The sequence below is a fragment of the Antedon mediterranea genome, chromosome 11 (genome assembly GCF_964355755.1).
Source record: "Antedon mediterranea chromosome 11, ecAntMedi1.1, whole genome shotgun sequence".
NCBI classification, from domain to species: Eukaryota; Metazoa; Echinodermata; class Crinoidea; order Comatulida; family Antedonidae; genus Antedon; species Antedon mediterranea.
The window spans coordinates 2213159-2232557 of record NC_092680.1 but is presented as its reverse complement, the minus strand read 5'-3'; the positions used below and the strand labels follow the sequence as shown (position 1 = coordinate 2232557).

The following is a 19399-nucleotide window of genomic DNA, read 5'->3' as shown; positions in this document are numbered from 1 at the left end:
AAAATACGAGGAAACGTGCTTACTGCACCTACTAACAATAATGGTCATATAGTAATTTAAAGTAATTTATTGCAACAATATTCAATACAATTAAAAATCATCGTGAATTTATGAAATAAAAATTGTAACAAAAAGAGCTGTTTAAAATTATGTGACTACGTTCACATTATGTCATTATGTTACACACCCCTGGGTGAAGGTGTCACTTATGCCGTAGAATGTAATGATATTAGTGTATTACAACCAAGCCTTAGGCCTAACTTATACAGTAACAAAGGACACAATCTGAATAATAGAAAATAAAATATACAAGAGGAACGTCTATTGATTGTAAATTCTACTCGGGGCTTGGCATGTGTCCTACACTGCGAATGTATTTAATAGTAAACCAGGGTGATGTGCTTGTAAAAGGTCCTTCGTTTTTTTAGGAATGTAGCGGCGATATGTTTTTTCCGATGAATAATAAATTAACATATGGGCCCAACTCTTTATAATGAACGTTTTTTTTAAAGTTTATATTTAATTTGTCTTATTTTTCAACAAGTCGTTGTTTCAATGTTTGTCTGGGTGGAAAATACATACATTATATGTATGAAACGCCATATGTGCCAAAATATTTAGGCGATGACGATAACGATGATGATAACAGTGATGTTAACAGTGATGACAACAATAATGATGATGATAATAATGATGATGATGATAATGATGATGATAATGATGATGATAATAATGATGATGATAATAATGATGATGATAATGATGATGATTATAATAATGATAATAATAATAATGATAATAATAATAATGATAATAATAAGGATAATAATGATGATGACACTGACAGGAATCTGATACGATAATAATAATAATAATAATAATAATAATAATAATAATAATCAGCTTCCCAAAGGTACATACTGTAAACAGTTTTATAAGATGCATAAGAAAGGTGATCATGCAACATGAATAAGTTAGATAACAATAAATAGATAAGAAGATTACTATCGTCCGCTTTCTAGTTGACATCGTCTTCGTTTTTCTCTTGCCTCTACAACAAAAGACAATGTTCTTCCGTTTTTTTTTTACTACATAGCCAGACAAATTTCCTTTTCGTTTTATACTAGACACCTGCAGCCAGAATCAACCTATGTCATGTATTCCAGATCAATTCTACATTCGTTCGTATCCGGCAGGCTTTTTTGACTAATTTTTGTATCTCAATAGTTAGTTTTATATTTAAACAATTTATCATCGTCAGGTTGACGTGTGGTTATTACCGATACAATGATAGTGAACGCCGCGTAGGTAAATCACGGCAAGAGACGACAACGGAATATACTTGGCTTTTGGTGCAGATGATAACCTAATTTGTCAACATTATATTAGCTTACTATTAGCAGCACATTTGGTAAAACTTTAACTTATATAAACGGATCCACTTATTGTTAACACCACCTAGAACGAAACTAAAATCTGTGCCTAAGGGCTGCTTTGCTCAGGCACCAGAGATCTGGAACCAACTTCCTCGTTCCATCCGTTACACTCCATCCCTGTTTTAATTAATCCTGAGAACTCACCTATTTCAATAGTTATTCTTTTCATGTTGCACTGTGAGGCTCTGGTAAAGAGCGCTAAAAATATCTATTATTTACTTATCTCACAATACATTATTAAATGGTTTGCAGTACCATAATATTACAGTCCTATGACTACCTCACTTTTATCAATGTTAGGCCAAAAGTATGTTTTGTGGTACAAGGGTTCTCATAATAACGCTTTGAGTACCGCGCCAATCACCGGCCGCAGCACTCCACCACCTGGATTAACGCGAATACCTGAGTTACACCTGGTGTACATTCAACATACCTTGAATAAGGTCATACAAGCTCACATACCAATCCTCATAACACTCATAGGATTTTTTTTTATGAAGACACGTGAGTTGAATTTGTGCTATAAGTTTGTTTAAAAACACTTTGAACATTATAACAGGTAACAGTATAAAAAAGTTTATATCCTGAAGAGGGCGCTAAATACATATTTCCTTTCATCAGACAAGTTTGTTAAATTTAGTACAGTACAGTAAAACACATAACAAGCATGATGAGTACATTATAAAATGTTTTGGTTTAATAAACATATTCATTTGTTTTTACACGACACTAATAACGCGTTCAAATGGTTCTATACGTGCGCGTTTAAATGATGATAAAAATGGTACGGCTTTTGTACGCGCGCAATGAAACGATGATAATAACAATTAACGCGCGAGTTTAAACAATGATAAATAAACGTACATCTTTTGTACGTGCGCACTTAAACGATGATAATAAAAGTTAATTCGCGCGTTCAAACAATGATAAATAAAGGTACGTCTTTTATACGCGCGCGTTCAAACATTGATAAAGGTATGTCTGTTATACGCACGCGTCCAAACAATGATGCAAACGTTGTGTTGTGTTACTATGACTATTACAGGAAATAGCTTATTTAACAACAAAGTAGGCCTATAACAATAGGATTTATTATGCCAATTTGACGAATATTATATACTCATACATCAGCAAAACACTTTAATTACAACTTGCAGCAATGACGTCACAACAAAATATTTACAACTGCTATGCTTTAATTGTGATAATTAAATTAATTATTAAACTATTTATATTTCTGTGTTATCTTAATTGCATAAAATGGTGTATTAATATAGAAAAGAAAAATTGCATATCATAAACTTAAAAGATTATAAATATATATCGTAAATATCGTTAAAAAAAAAGCCGTTATAACGGAGCTGAGATTCACAATATAATAATTATGCAGATTTACGTCCTGTAATTAGATAACTAAGCTTTCATATGTTCAAGATAGTTGATATACTCATTTCACTCTCAACGTGTTCGATGCTTTTAAAATTGTAATATTGTGTATACCAAGTCCGGGCCCGGTTCCGTGAACGGACAAAATCGGACGGCTGTGGTATGTTGCGTACCGAATACTACTTACGGAAACAGGCGGACTGGATCTTATAAGAGGCGAGGGAAAACACACATTTTTGGAAGGGAATTTTCTTACGTTGCTAGTGGGAGCCACGCTTTAGATCGGGATGACATAGGCCTACTTAAAGATTAATTATTATCTGCTAACTTTCAACATTTAATTCTATGAGATAATAACGTCATCAGACCTAAATAAATCCAATTATTATATAACATCAATGCGTATGAAAGCACAGCTATTTAGTGGGTACATATTTACCGTGGTAAGAAGACATTTAAATTTTAAGCACCATTGAAATATTAAGCACCAATAATTGACACTGTGCTAATCCACCAACTAATATTAGATCGTATTAAACAATCCTTAGCCTATAAATGAAAGAAAGGTTATTCACTGTTTAACAGATCGGTAATACAATAAACAATACATGCGCCTTATATCAACCCACCCCCTACCCCAATCGTCATTGCATAAAATATTTTTCTCAAATTTAAAATCCAAAAATGTAAGACCTACATTTACAATACGTATTGCGTAAAATGAATACCCTGACAAACTAAACGGAAATACAAAAATGACAAAAAAATCAGGAAAAGATGTTTCTTTATCCTCTATAATCCCGAAAATACTGTTTATCCTTTATAATTTTAATCAACAAAACAAGGCAATTTCAATCCATTCGCTATTATTTATACTTCATATTGTGATGATATTGACAATTATACATCCAGTGTTTAATATAATCTGTAAAGAAATTTTGTAAAATTGTTCCAAGTCGCATGATTCTTAAAGATCAAAAGTTTAATCGGTGACGTCAATGATCAACGGACAGACGAACTCCGAATGCCTGATGCCGAGTGAATAACTGGGATATTTTCGTCTAGTTCCGCTAACCTTCTCCGGACTATGAGCACCCGGTCCTGGTTTCTGTGTGCCGTCTCCGACCGAGTCGTGCCGACCAAGCATGGAATAGCTAGGTTTCTTCACGTGTACGCTATTCGGGTTAATGGCGTTGTATCGTCCAGGTCCTGGCGTTTTGGCAAGATCCTCGAGGTATCCACCGACTTTAGATCGTCCTGTCATTGAATAACTTGAACTTGACTGCTTGTTAGGTACCTTGCTGCCGTGTAATGGCGGCAAGCTGTAGTTATTTGCGGCAGGGCATTGGTCCCGTTTTCGGTATCTAGTACGAGCTGCCATTGAGAAGACGGGTGCATATTTCTCTCCTTGTGGATGACATTTTTGAGGACTATATGCGTATGGTGACGGTGTAATAAACGTATCTGTAGAAATAATGATAATAAATGTTGTAAAAATGGTGTCTTTTGTGAGAATATCTTCCGTTTTTACAACATGCAGTGTACAGTTGTTATAAACGGATTTTGACATTTACTGTAGTTTTTACATTTTTAAATGTCAAACATAAAACTGTGTAAATTCGTAATTGCAAAAATCATAAAATAATACACATACTCATAAATTAATATTTTGTAATTTATACAAATAGTATATTATAAAGGAAGATATGTTCCAATATTTATTTATCTGTACATATAATTTGAAAGATTTATTCAAAGACAGAAATATATAGGCCTATATATTTTTGTCTTGCATGTATTTTGTACCATTTTCGTATTACCTAAACCCCTCTTTTCCTACATATAAAATTACTTATATACAGTAGAAAAACGATAAGATAAAAACTTACTTGGATCTCGCTGTCTGCCTAAAATCGAGTAAGAAGGGGTACCGTCTTTACCGTGCCTGGTAACTGATGGGTTTATGGAATAACCTGGCCCTGGACTACTGTCTTCTTTAAACACTGTCAATAAAATTACAAAATAATTGATGTTATTTTGTATATACTAAACTGACAGTTAGTATACATATTGAGTAGGCCTACAACGTATGTACACATACAAAATGTATAGACAAGTAATTTTCGAGTTAAAAAACAGATATTAAGAAAAGATAATATTCTCAAGTACGGCTGTCCATGTTTTAATATTAAAACAAAGAATAATAAGAAACAGTAGGCCTAGTATAACTTACTTGCATTATTTAGTCGTTTACCAAAAGAATATGAGGGTTTCATATGCTTTGTACAGTCATGTTTAGTATATCCACACGTACTCGGCAGTGCGTACCTGCCTGGTCCTGGACCTACAAAATAAAAAACAAACGTTAATTTAGGCCTAAATATATTGATAATGTCAAATGATAAGATTAAGATAATACTTAGGTAAAGGTAAGGTAAATACTTAGGTCTACGAGCCTGTGTGTAAATATTAGTATAGTACTACCCTATCTCGAAAGTATACTAGCTAGCCTAGCCTAGGCCTCTAGTATTCTACAGGAAGTAAAGCCTATTCTATTATGTAAATTAGAATAAATCACTCTCATATATTATTTATATTATTGTAGGCCTAATTTAGTAATACTAATAATTAATAATAGTATGGTAAACATAATAAACTACTCTATAGGCCTAGCTAGGCTAATACATAGACGTAGTAGCAGTAGAATAGACACGCCTACTACTAATAGGCCTAGGCCTAGGTAGGCTTGGTTTGCATAGATTGACCTGGATAAGAATTAGCCTCCCTCCCTCCTCTAAACCAACAGCACTGACTGGTGAAGTGCAGCCTGCATCTGAAATAATTCAAACACTTTTAACTCACCTCTTTCCCTGGCAGCGATAACCGGACTTTGCTTTTCTTTTTCTTCACTCATGACGTAAAATTATAGACTAATAATAAAATAAAAATCCTAAATTGTTTCTACTTCAGCGATTAATTAATGAGACACTGACGTGACCTAAACGTGCTCACCTTTTAAAGGATCAGCGTTGTTATGTAACAACTTACCAAAACACTTGCTGCTGCTATGGACGCGCTACCATGTGCTACCTTAGCAACTACAATAACTATATAAAAGTTTACATTTTTATTTGAATAAATTATAGAATATATTTATTTTTATTACACATTATAATAAGAAATAATATAAAAAATGTGATTTAAATTTATGTAAAGTAAATAATACGTTTTTAAATAAGATAATAGATGTAAATTAAGTTAAAATGAATATGTTGTATATTGCAAAATGTCAACAAAACATCCTGAAACGCGCACGTCTGGACTACAAAGACTATTAGTAAAGTACATATTGTTGAGGGCGTTTTGTAAGCAAAATGTCGGACATGGATGATGATTTCATGTGCGAAGAAGTTGATTATGATTTGGTATGACATCATTTATATCTATTATTTTGATTTAGAATAAATCCTTCATTCAAATCAGTTCTTTAAGTTAGACCATCTTAATTTATAAATGTGTTAACAGATAAATATATACCGTGCATATTCTGTCTCCAGTCTAGGCCAGTCGCTATAACCGGACACCACGGGCGTATACCGGCGAATGTTGGTCCTAATCGGCGATAATGGGAGAGGCCAGTGTGATAGTGAGGCCTAACTAAAGTGCACTCCCTTTTATGATAATTTTTAATCAAAATGTTACAGTTTTATTGGATTGTAGCATAACTTAACTACTAACTATATATTATTACACAGTTTTAAAGAACTTGATTTTTTATTATTACATTTCCTTTTAAAATTAACCAATTTTCTTCACTCCAAACTGACATAAAACTTTGCACTCAATCTAAAATGTGTAGTGTAATATGTATGCACTGTATTCACAGCGTTACTTTTACAAAGGTTACTATTATTATATTCATTTCTTATATTGAGTATGTTCATTTCTTATAATTGAGTTATATTCATTTTTTATATTGAGTACGGTATGTACATTTCTTAAATTGAGTATGTTCATGTCTGTCTTCAGGAATATTCAGAGGAAAGTAATTCAGAACCAGATGTTGACCTAGAAAATCAATATTACAATTCAAAAGCTCTAAAAGAAGATGATCCTAGGGTGGCATTGGACAGTTTTCAAAAGGTACGTTTTGTCAATTTAAATTCTAATTTGAAATGTATGACTTACTGTACGGTTCCAAGCAATTCTATCATTTGTTTTAACGTTGCAGATATTATAGTACCAAATAGAAATAGTGTTATAAATCAGACTGTGTGGAAACTCGAAAGATGTACTATCAATCAATCAATCGTTCGATTTATATAGCGCCATTCCAACATTCATTGCTAAGTTCTTTAAAGTGCACATGAGCCAGATGTGTACACTGGACCTACGGTTTATAGTCCTTATCCGAGAAGACTTATTCTACCACCAGAACCATGGAGCGAGTAAGCCTCAAACCTTTGCCGATGTTATGACTATTTAATTACGGTTTCACTGTTTTAACCACTGGGCCACTCGCTCACTGTTGAAGGGTACACTTGTAATTGCCTATTCTAGCTTACCTGAACCTGAATTTTGTTTGTGTTACAGGTTCTAGATCTTGAAGAAGAAAAAGGAGACTGGGGTTTCAAAGCACTAAAACAGATGATAAAAATCAACTTTAAACTGGTATGCATTTTGATCATAACAGCTAATAAATAACATACAATTCCAGAATAAGATTTAATTACCAAATATGGTTACAAGGCCCATCATGTGTCATGTGACCTTAGCTGTTTCTACTCAAGGGAGTTATTTTATATTATATGATACAGTTTAAACACCATCCTGTTGTTGGAATGAAATTTAAAAAAAATCTGTTTGTTTATCTTTTTAAAGGGAAATTATGAAGAAATGATGGGCAGATATAAACAACTGTTGAAATATATTAAGGTAAATATTTGTTATCTAGTTTTATTATTAGTTTTTCCTTGTTAAAATAGAAATCATTTTTTCCTTTCTGAAAGGTAATGAGTAGTAACAAATGATTTTGTATCACAGCTAAGGTATTATAATATTTACAATTTTGTTCCTGTTTTTATGTCTTTTTTTAACTAAACAAAATTGTATTCTTACTATTTAAAGATGGTTCAATTCAATTATATGCTAATTTTTGTGTTTTTAATTATAGAGTGCAGTTACAAGGAATTATTCAGAAAAATCTATTAATAGTATTCTCGACTATATCTCAACGTCAAAAAACATGGAATTGTTACAAGAATTTTATGAAACGACACTAGGGGCACTACGCGACGCAAAAAACGACAGGTTATGGTTCAAAACAAACACAAAGGTATGGCTTATGTGCATAAATCAGAGTATTGTATCTTTGCCATTTGATTGGTTAATTTGTATCATGTGCTCTTTAGTACTAGCTCTATTGCATGGTAAAGATTATATTTAATGGTTCTATTGCATGCTCTGCTTTGTGTAAACATTTTGTGCAATAAAAGGCAGGTGACTGTGTGCATTTTGTTTGCCATCTACAACTGTTTTACTCAGCAGTAACTGCTTTTTTCGAATGGCCTAGTTTCCTACCTGGCATTGATTCAATATGGAAGTGCTCTGGATTAATTGAAATAAATTATTACTATAGAACAGTCGATGTGTTATAAAACAAATAATTTATTCATTGAATGTAACAGGATTATTTTCTTAAAATATTCTCCCCAATCAACTCATAAATCATTTTATTTCTTAAATATTGTTTTTTATTATCCACTCCAGCTTGGTAAATTGTATTATGATAGAGAGGAATTCACCAAATTATCAAAGATTCTCAAACAATTACATCAGTCATGTAAGGTAAGTATTTCTGTCTATTTCGTGCATAGCTTACCTGGATAAACCAACATTAGCCACTCTCTGCGAAGAGAGGAATACATTATGAAAAGAAGAACATTAATATATACGTGCCTTGAGCACTCTTGAGTGGCATGTGTGCTATATAAATCTATATTATTATTATTATAATATACATTAAAATATCACACCCCCGTCTGAGTAATGGTATAGTCCGTTACCAGAGTGCCTCAAGTGACCAAACCCACTTAACATCATTTCTTTTCGTAACACCATTGGATGTTGTCTTTTTTAAATATAAACGAATAAATTAGGGAATTGAGAAACGATGCAGGGTCATAAATAATTGAACCTACACTTTGTGGTTAACATGTGGAATAGAAAGCATAGAAAACAATTTAGGTTTTGAATATGTGCTTAAATATTATATTTTGCCTACAGACAGACGATGGTTCAGACGACTTAAAGAAAGGTACGCAATTGTTAGAAATCTACGCCCTAGAGATCCAAATGTATACAGCACAGAAGAATAACAAGAAACTAAAAGCATTGTATGAGCAGTCATTGCAGATAAAGTCCGCTATTCCACATCCCCTCATCATGGGGGTTATAAGAGGTAAGATATTCTGTGTGTTATATTATCCCAGTATCTAAACATCTGATGTACCACAATGGGAAGGGCTTGTTTACATTACATTCAGAGTACATAAGAGTTATATCAAAGTAAACAGCACGTAACTCAGACTAACTTGCGTGAATAGAACAAAGTTAAGAGAGACATTCAGCTAGTCAAATGGCTAAGTGGTAAAAGCAGGGTCACCGTTTACTGTATCTAAAAGAGCTAAAAATATCGGCATTGTTCCTAGTTCTGGTGGTGGAACAGGTCTTCTCGGATAAGGACTATAAATCATTGGTCCAGTGTACACAGTTATAACCTATGTGCACTTTAAAGAACCCAGTTCATCATTCAAGACAAGTAGGGGGTTACCCTGGTGAACTGGTTCACAAAATAGCCCCTGTATCAGGGGGATTACCACCTGTCTGATAGGACAGTGATTAATTTACTATTGGTAATCCTTGGCCACATATGCCTAAAGACATCAAATAAATTTGCTGCTTTTCTTGGTAATATGCCAAAATAAATCTTCTTCGTTTACTTTCAGAATGTGGTGGTAAAATGCACTTACGAGAATGTGAATACGAGAGGGCGCACACAGATTTCTTTGAAGCTTTTAAAAATTACGATGAATCTGGAAGTCCTCGACGAACCACGTGTCTAAAGTATCTTGTACTAGCAAATATGTTGATGAAATCGGATATAAATCCATTTGAATCTCAGGAAGTAGGTTTATAACTTTTTACTATGATAAATCCAAAGGCAAATTACTGAAAATAATGGCAATGATGTGGGTATCAGTGGCTGGATCTCAATGAAAAAAAGCAAAAAGCTAAATCAAAGCCAGAAAAATTAGAAGAGATTTTGGGCAACACTAGCCCTTCATCAGTGCAAGTTTCTATAATACATAAATATTAGGACACTAGAAATGTACCCACTGGTTCACACTGAGCTTGTATTCCGGTCATGTTGCACTCATTCCACACAAATCATACAGTGTAAATACACTGCCCAGAACCAGGTTAGTCCAGCCACCAGACTAAATCCATATGTCTGCCCTCTATACAGTAGAGTTGCACTCCATTAAATTATGATTAATGGAATGCCTCCATTAATTAGATTGCTGTATTTATATTTGCATTTTGAACCTGATTTAACCCTTTGTTCTGTTATCCGATAGGCAAAACCTTACAAAAACGACCCAGAAATACTTGCAATGACGAACCTAGTCAGTTCGTACCAAAATAACGACATCAGTGAATTTGAGAAAATACTAAAAACAAATCGACAAACTATAATGGATGACCCATTCATCAGAGAACATATTGAAGGTAAGGCTGTTTTTATTCACCTTTGACCTTGTTGGTATCATACAATCAAAGATAAAATCCCTCTTTTTGTAAAGGCTTATTCAGAAGACACAAAGTAGTTGTCTCTGTTCTTCTATCTGAGAGTATAGTATTATATTTTTATTGTACATTTTCTTTCAGATTTACTTCGAAATATTCGAACACAAGTATTAATGCAGTTGATAAAACCATACACACGCATACATATTCCTTTTATTTCAAGGGTGAGTAACTTTCTATGTAATATTTTATTGTTTAATATATTGATTTTAATTTCTACTATTAATAAATAATTAATACTATGTGTTACCGTGTTATACGGCCTCATGAACAAGATTGTTTTTCTCAGTGTGATATATGATTTATATTATAAATGTTTTTATTTTATTACAAACTATTTGTTTTTCCTCTTGATCCAGGAGCTAAATGTAGATGTTGCAGAGGTTGAAAGTTTACTAGTCCAGTGTATTTTAGACAAGTATGTTTTCTATTTGCATGCCCAAATATGGTAGTAATACGCCCAAATACGGTAGTGATATGCCCAAATATGGTAGTAATATGCTCAAATATGGTAGTGATATGCCCAAATATGGTAGTGATATGCTCACATATGGTAGTGATAGATGTAGAGTTCTTCTGCGTCAGCAGGAGTATGCTCTCAGTGAACTCAGGATGGACACTGGCGTTATACTTTTGTATTTTGTTTCTGTATTTTAATTGTACTGAGCCCTCTAGGAAAACAGTATAATAACAACATTACACGCAGAAAAATTTTGTTGTAAATAAATATTCTACTTTCAAAATATAAGTAATTTGTATCATTTTATTTTTTTTAGCACAATTGAAGGAAGGATAGACCAAGTGAATCAATTGTTAGAGCTAGATCGCAATGCCCAAGACATGGCTAGATTCCAAGCCATCGACCGTTTGGCCACACAACTCAACTCTTTACAGCTAGCAGTAGGGAACAAAATGGCTTAAGACACTGATTATTTCATACACTACTATTTTGCCAATAAGTAAATAAATCGCAATTCAAAATTGTGAGCTTTACCCCGTTTTAAACCGTTGATTGGTTTTGGCTGATTCACAAGGCATGCGGATGATGAGAATGGAACGTCGAGCTACCAGTGGCAGCGGTAGATTCACGGCGTTGATATCACTAAGTCTAATAATTGTTGCAGTGATGTTTTTCCTAGGTGTTAGATCGTACAAACCTAGAAGCTACAGCTAGTGTAGAGATTTCTCATTGTTTTAGTTTGTATGTTGATGATATGTAAAGCTCTGTCCACACTATCAAACTAGTGTGATGTGCCCAAATATGGTAGTGATATTGCCAAATATGGTAGTGATATGACATCATTATGTCTAGATATGGCCACATTTTTTTGTCACAAAGTTTGATAGTGTAGACAGAGCTTAAGACAAATTTAGCATTAATCAGTGGTACCATGTTCTATATTCAATCACCATTTCAAATGTCGGGTGAAACCCCTAACTTTATTTTCAAGATTAAAAACATATTTTTACTTCAAACTTTTATATACTTAAAACATTTTACAAATACTAACTTATTTACTGCTTTTTTGAAAAAATAAATGTTTGCAGTATAAATATCTGTCTGCTGCCCCCTATATATTAACTTAAATCAAGATAATTTATTTAGTTTTGTTAATTTTTTAATACTTTACAATAAAAAAAGCAAATTTGATATTAAAACATGGACTAACAAGCAATATATACTGTAAGGGGTTTTGGTCTTATTCAAAAAAATTAAGCTTTAAAAAGCTTCAAATTTTGTTGAGCTATTAATAAAACTAAATACAAAAAATAAATAAATTTTGTTTAGTATTTTATATAGCATTTGACTGAACAAAATCCTATGGTTGAGATATTTTCCCACCTTAAATAGGTCTGATTTAGACTGGATTCGAAGATCAACTAAGGATAGTAGACAACAAAGGCCTTCCTTTAAGACATATGCACTTACAAACAAGAATGGTGTATTGAAGGGTTTCTATTAGTCTAGGTGTGAGGCCACTGGCTAAACCTAGGGGCCCCGAGCAGTACCGAGAAGAAAGAGCGCCCGGCTCCTCTAAATTTCACAATTTGTAATATAAAAGATAGGACATCAAATTAAGTTCAGCACTTCCTTTCACTACCTTTAGCAATCCTGGATCCACCAATGGTGTACAAGTACTGCATATGTTTAACAGTACCAAGTACCTGGTGGAAAAGGCCTATCTTTGCTGAGATGTAGGCGTAGAACTAAGCGATGTATTAAGCGATAAGAAAATGCCCTTAAAATTAGCTGGTCAATATCACTTACTGACTCGGGATGCCCTTAGCAAAATATGGAAATGCGACCCTCTACGACCAACCTAAAATGTGCATTATTTACAGTATGTCCATTATCTTCCTTCAAGTTCCATCATTCCGAGTGGAATTTGAAATTTACTTGGTCAATAATCAATATCCACTAATGGGCCAAAATGGAGCAATTATCTACGAACTGGTCAGTGTAGACAGTGCCAATAACGAAGAGAAGAAACATGCAGCAGACTGGTATGAAATATACAGCTTATTCAGGCTGAAGATAGCTCGGTCTACACGATCAAACTTGATGTGACAAAAAAATGTGATGTGCCCATATATGGACATGATGTCATATCACTACCATATTTAGGCATATAACCACCATATTTGGGCACATCACGCATTTTTTGTCAAAACCAATATCACTCCTGCTGATTTAAAATAGCCCGATGGGACCCTAGCCCCATATACCAGCACATTGCCAGATGGCATCCCATCCAAGCTCTAACTGGGCCTAACGTTTGCTGATTTCAAATGTCTGATAGGACCCTAGCCCCATATACCAGCACATTGCCAGATGGTCTCCTATCCAAGCTCACTGGGCCCAATGTTGCCCTGAGGGTTCTTATCATTGGCCAATCAAATTATCCCATCAAAAAAGCACGCACTTTTTCATGTATAATACTATACAGAAGACATACAAATCATGTGTAATTTTATCATAAAGAAGCAGTTTATTTTTTCTATTATACAAATTATGTATCTATTAATATACAAAATAACTACATAAACATGACTGCTGTTAATATACAAACAATACTGTAAAATAATACATTGCACCTAGACATAAATTAACCAGACATGCATTGATAAACATGCTCTATTCCAGAATTTGGGTTACATCAACTTTCCTAAAACCCAACCCCACAAAATAAAAAAATACCAAGAATGGTTAATTCACCGCTGGTTCTGCAAGTGGAAGTGGAATAAAAGTTAAATCATTTGTATAATAGAACTTTCTTTAACGTTTCTGTAAATTGCAAAAGTAACATTTTAAAGGAATGAATTTAAGTAGTAGTTATTATAAGCAATACGTATAAGTATATATATTGGCTTCATTTTTTCTAAATTTCTTTATGTAGCTATTTTGACCCAATTTAAACTACTGATTATTATTATTATCATTGTGTTTTACCAACTATATTGCTAATTCAAGTTCAAAATACATTTATTTATTCAATAATGGTATATTATCGTACAGTATAACATAGGTGTGTATTTAAATGAACATGGTATTTAAACTAAACCATCATTTGGGGTCTTCTCTAGAAGAAATCAAATTTCTTGGCTCGAGAATATACTGTATAAATACAAGTGCTATCAAACAAATGATTTATTAGGAAAAATGGAAAATATGTAAGATTTTTATCTTAAAAATACAATTTACAGTAATTGTACACTATAAAATGCAATGAAACCAATACTAATTATGTACTGAAATTCAGAGTTGAATGTGGTCATTGCAAAAGCTATCACTACACCAATTGGCTCATAGGCATGTGCAGTTGCTATTATTTATAATAATAATAATAATAATAATAATATTTATTCGGTCATCAATGTAAAGAATAATGATAAAGATAATAATAATCTTTCCCGAAAGATAAAGTACATAATAATATAGTAGATTGGAAAAACAATAAAAACAGTAACCAATAAATTGACAAACAAACAAATTCCAAATACCAACAAAATTAATCTTTTTATGTAATATACAGTACGAGTATAAAAATGATGAAATAAATAATAACCTACCTATACAAAAATGACAAAATTAATCATTTTAAAATCTATAATTTGCACCAACATTTTAAACCTTTAGGCCTATCTCATTGCACTGTCATTCAGGAAGATTTAGCGGTTCACTTTTAACATTTAACCTAAACAAACCTATAATACAATTACAAGAATCTTATATTTATCATTTTGATATACATCTTTAATATACAACTCAAAGCTCTGTCTACACTATCAAACATTATGTGACAAAAAAATGTGATGTACCCATATATGGACATGATGGAGTCATATCACTACCATATTTGGGCATATCACTACCCTATTTGGGTACATCACACTTTTTTGTCAAACTAGTTTGATAAGTGCAAAGCTTAAATTAGTAGTGAGTTCCAAACAAAGTTCCCTGATTTTACATTCCCTGGATTTTACGTACGCATAAAATGACTGATAATGTCATCATTAAAAAAAAACCAATACATAATATGATCATTTTCGGTGTAGTTTTAATTCATTAAAAGTTTGTCCATTTCTAGGCTTAGCAGTAACGCAACCAAAACATTACTGCAGCCTTTCGGATCCAATGGATTTGGTCCGTGCCTCCTGTAGGTCATGCTATATTATTCTTTTATCTAATTTAACCCTACAGTATTATTTTCTATTTATTTTAATGTTTAATAAATTATTATGATGTAATTATTTATTATTGAAATAGTACACTAGGCTTACACATTAAAAATTTATTTTGATTAAAACTGAAATTAATTCAAAACCATCAAGTTGAAATTAAACTGTGATTGCTTATTTAAAAGTCAAAGTTCAGAAAGAGCATGAAGCTACTTTAAATGGAAAGATGACTGCACTTTTTAAAATGTTATGCAATTGCCTTTAAAACTAATTATACTGCAGTTTATGATCAACTTGGTTACATTTTCTGGGTGAATGGTTTTGAATATTATATTGCTTTTTCCAATAAATGGTAAATATAATATTTTAGTATGGCAGTTAAAATAAACACATCATAAACATAGGCGATGATATAAATTAAAGTAAAGTTAGCAAGCATGTCTGAAGTGATAGTAGTAGTGTATTATGATAACATACACCTTTTAAATTTTGCTATTTGATTTGCTGTAAAATCAATTGTGTTTTGAACTCTCTGAAAACTGGAAGCTATCCCCAAAACTAGCATTTTCTTATGGTTTCAAATTTCGGCTTGACACTATATGTATAATTTTGAAAACCAGCGATTTTGAGCCTAAACTTTTTTTTTCAGTTTATTCTGTCAGACAATATAAATGGTAATAAAATTATACAATAATTATTATCTTATCATATTAAACAAGTGGAACAACTATAAAAAATAATTGACCTACAATTATTTTTTGATCCAATTTCAATCACTGTTTAAGTAATATGATAACATTATTTTTAAAATATTATAATACAGAATATTTCAAATGAATTTATAATATGCTGATCAATAAATGTAATCATGAGATAACTTGGCATGCATAATTATAACAAATTCATCTGGGATTTCATAGTAAACCATTTGTGACTCATTATCATATAGCTAAAGCTTAGTAACCTGGTCACAATGTGAAAGTTCATAGATCACAAGCATATAAAATCTAATAATATTGATTAAAATTTATATTAAAAAAATTTTCATTATCAATAATACGAACTAATAATAATATATTATACACTGTATGTATTATTATACTGTATGTGCTTACTAATGAAAATATGGATATAAAAAACATATACAGTACAACTCTTTGTAAAGCCCTGTCTACACTATCAAACTAGTTTGACAAAAAAAGTGTGATGTGCCCAAATATGGTAGTGATATGTGCAAATATGGTAGTGATATGACATCATCATGTTCATATATGGATAGTGTGAACAGGGCTTAAAATCCCAAGAAGACAGTTTTCAGTGAAACAGATGAAGGTAATACTTGTTTCAACACTATGATAAACACCTCAGGGGACATCCCTATAAGGGGGACACTTGTTAGGTCTTGAAGGTGTCCCCATATTCTGGTTTTAATGTTCGTGGTTATCTCAAATTCATTCAATAAGCTCACAGCTTTGTTTTTTTAATCAATAACCAATTTAAACTTATAATAATTATTGTACTGTACAATGATTTATAGTAAGGAAACTATATAAATACGACTTAACCTCCCTCTGATGTTACAGTAAATGTTAATCTTAAAATTGTATTTATTTTTTTAAATTACGTTTTCAATATTCCAATAACTCTTTGTAATAAATCACAATTTCATTATTATTGGAATGGTATAAAATGGAAATAAATTTAACGGTCAATAAATTCTAACTTTTATGTCATAAAAATACGCATTTAAAACTCTAAATCTAGGTCATAAGTCATTGGACATAGGCTGTCCGGATATAGTAGAGAAAACAAGCACCTATAAATAACAATAGCTGCTTCTACCTGGTATTGTGACATTATCATCCCTGTCTATTTTTATCATGCAAAGTAGTATATTACCATTATCCATTTACGTGTGGATAGCAGAATCTGCCTCAATAATCGTAATCTCAGTATTGTTGGGAAGCTTTCTTTTTTCGAAAACTGACAACCAAACTACGTCATCTTAATTCATGCACATACAGAAATATTGGGACTGTGTCCTCGCACCCGACCTCGACACAGGTTTGACGTCTCGATTACGACCTATGACACAACAAATGGTCTTCAGTCATCGCAAATTGAAAAACTGGTGTACAGTAAAGAGAAATAAATGTATTCAAATGTTTTAACCAAAACTGATAAATCAGGTTTCTTCATAGGCAATGTCTAGATGCAGCAATCAACAATTTACCTATCAGCAAGTTTCACAAATTCATTGCATGTACTCTGAAAGTAATTCATGCATGTACAATTTTCTACTAAGATCCATTTATAATGCTGAATATTTAGTTCACAGGTATTTAAAATAATTATTAAGGTTAGCAACATTCAGAATTTCGTTCAACCTCTCCCATCAATCAAACTTTGATACATTCTTAGTGCTGTTTCAGTCAAGTCGTATTTTATAATAAATTTTCTTGTGTTAATAATTAATCATGTCTACGTGGGCATAAGTAATGTAGATTCAAGGCGTGAAATAACTAGACAGCTACTGTAATTAGAAATAGAACTTATCATGAGACACTTTCAGGCCAAATCCATTATTGACAATAATTAACCTTACCCCCTTAAATAATAAAGATAGACCTAATTCATAAAAATCTTCTACCCTTGCACAAAAAAAGGAATGTTAGTTTCTTAAGTAAGTTAAAAAAAGGACTACATGCACCATCATTGTTTGGATATAAAAACTACTTAAAAACAACATGCATATATTTTGGTATGTACTATACTATAATCATATAAAACCAGTTTTCCCCAGTACATTTCACACATTACCAGAATCTTTGAAAACTGCAAACTCGGTCAAAACCAGACTTATCTTGAGGTCCAAAAGGTTTCAGGTTCTTTTTTACCATCAACAAAAGACATTCAGAATGCGAGAAAATGCGAAAACCAGACATATCAGGTCAGCCCATGGGTGTATGGGAAAATTGACTTTACCCTGTTTTAGATTATAACATTAAGCTACACTATTAAACTTTATGAGACAAAAAAATGTGATGTGCCGATATATGTACATAATGATGTCATATCACTGCCATATTTGGGGATATCACCACCATATTTGGGCACATCACACCTTTTTTGTTAAACTAGTTTGATAGTGATCTCAGATCCTTGCACAGAACAGTCACTCTTTCAACTCATAAATATGCTACACATTCTACCAGCATTCATTATTTGTATGAACATGCTAAACAAACTGTGAATATTATTGATAACTTGATTGATGACACATGAAAATGACAAACTGAGATTCTTAGAATTATGCATGGGCCTCCCTTGGGAAAACAGTAAAGGTAAAGGTGAGTCCCGTGTTCTCTGAACGTAGGGGAATGAGCTGTTAGGATCTCATTGTACTAAGCCTCGGCATTATGTAGTAGGGTGGCCAGTTCCTTTCCACACCGCCTTTTTTCTCCCTAGTATTTTCAACCAGGTACTCATTTACAGCTGAGTGGACTGGGAGTCTATCTGTATGACAGTCAAGTGTCCTAACCACTCGGCTATCTAACTCCTGGGGAAAACAGTAAACAGTCAAAAAAAGGTTCTTAGAAATACAAGCACACATTTAAGCTGAGGGGGTATACATATTACTGCAAACAATATTACATCTCTACAGTCTACACATAACATATCTTTTATAAGATTTATGTAGTTCAATTTTCTATTCTCAGCATAAACATGAAAACAGAAATATATCAATATAAATATAATTAAAATTGAATATTTTACAGCTTGTTGTATCTGTGCATAAATAGGAAGTGACACAACATATATTCTTTATACATTTGTACAGTTTATAGTTAATCTAAAAAGAAAACTCATAATCATCATAAATTCTTAATAAAACAAAAGCAGACTTTAGAGGAATTTGCCAAATACATTGTTTTAAGCTCCGTCTACACTATCAAACTAGTGTGCCCAAATATGCTAGTGGTATGACATCATCGTGCCCATACTGTATATGGGCACATCAAATTTTT

The 19399-nt window shown here is 32.5% G+C and overlaps 2 protein-coding genes across 2 annotated transcripts; one reads left to right on the top strand and one right to left on the bottom strand.

Moving 5' to 3' along the window:
- Window positions 1–2548: 2548 nt before the first annotated feature.
- LOC140062359 (ciliary microtubule associated protein 1A-like) lies at window positions 2549–5853 on the bottom strand. Its single transcript, XM_072108542.1, has 4 exons — window positions 5685–5853; window positions 5056–5166; window positions 4712–4825; window positions 2549–4286 (listed from the first exon to the last, which is right to left on the bottom strand). Exons 1-4 carry the CDS (start codon window positions 5734–5736, stop codon window positions 3805–3807), a joined length of 759 nt encoding a protein of 252 aa, XP_071964643.1. The 5' UTR covers window positions 5737–5853; the 3' UTR covers window positions 2549–3804.
- A 334-nt stretch (window positions 5854–6187) lies between these two features.
- LOC140062130 (COP9 signalosome complex subunit 2) lies at window positions 6188–12377 on the top strand. The gene is made up of 12 exons (XM_072108190.1): window positions 6188–6247; window positions 6852–6965; window positions 7416–7493; window positions 7704–7757; window positions 7996–8157; window positions 8592–8669; window positions 9108–9282; window positions 9830–10008; window positions 10463–10613; window positions 10773–10855; window positions 11051–11109; window positions 11468–12377. The coding sequence occupies exons 1-12, from the start codon at window positions 6197–6199 to the stop codon at window positions 11610–11612; spliced, it is 1329 nt and encodes a 442-aa protein (XP_071964291.1). The 5' UTR covers window positions 6188–6196; the 3' UTR covers window positions 11613–12377.
- Window positions 12378–19399: the final 7022 nt, after the last annotated feature.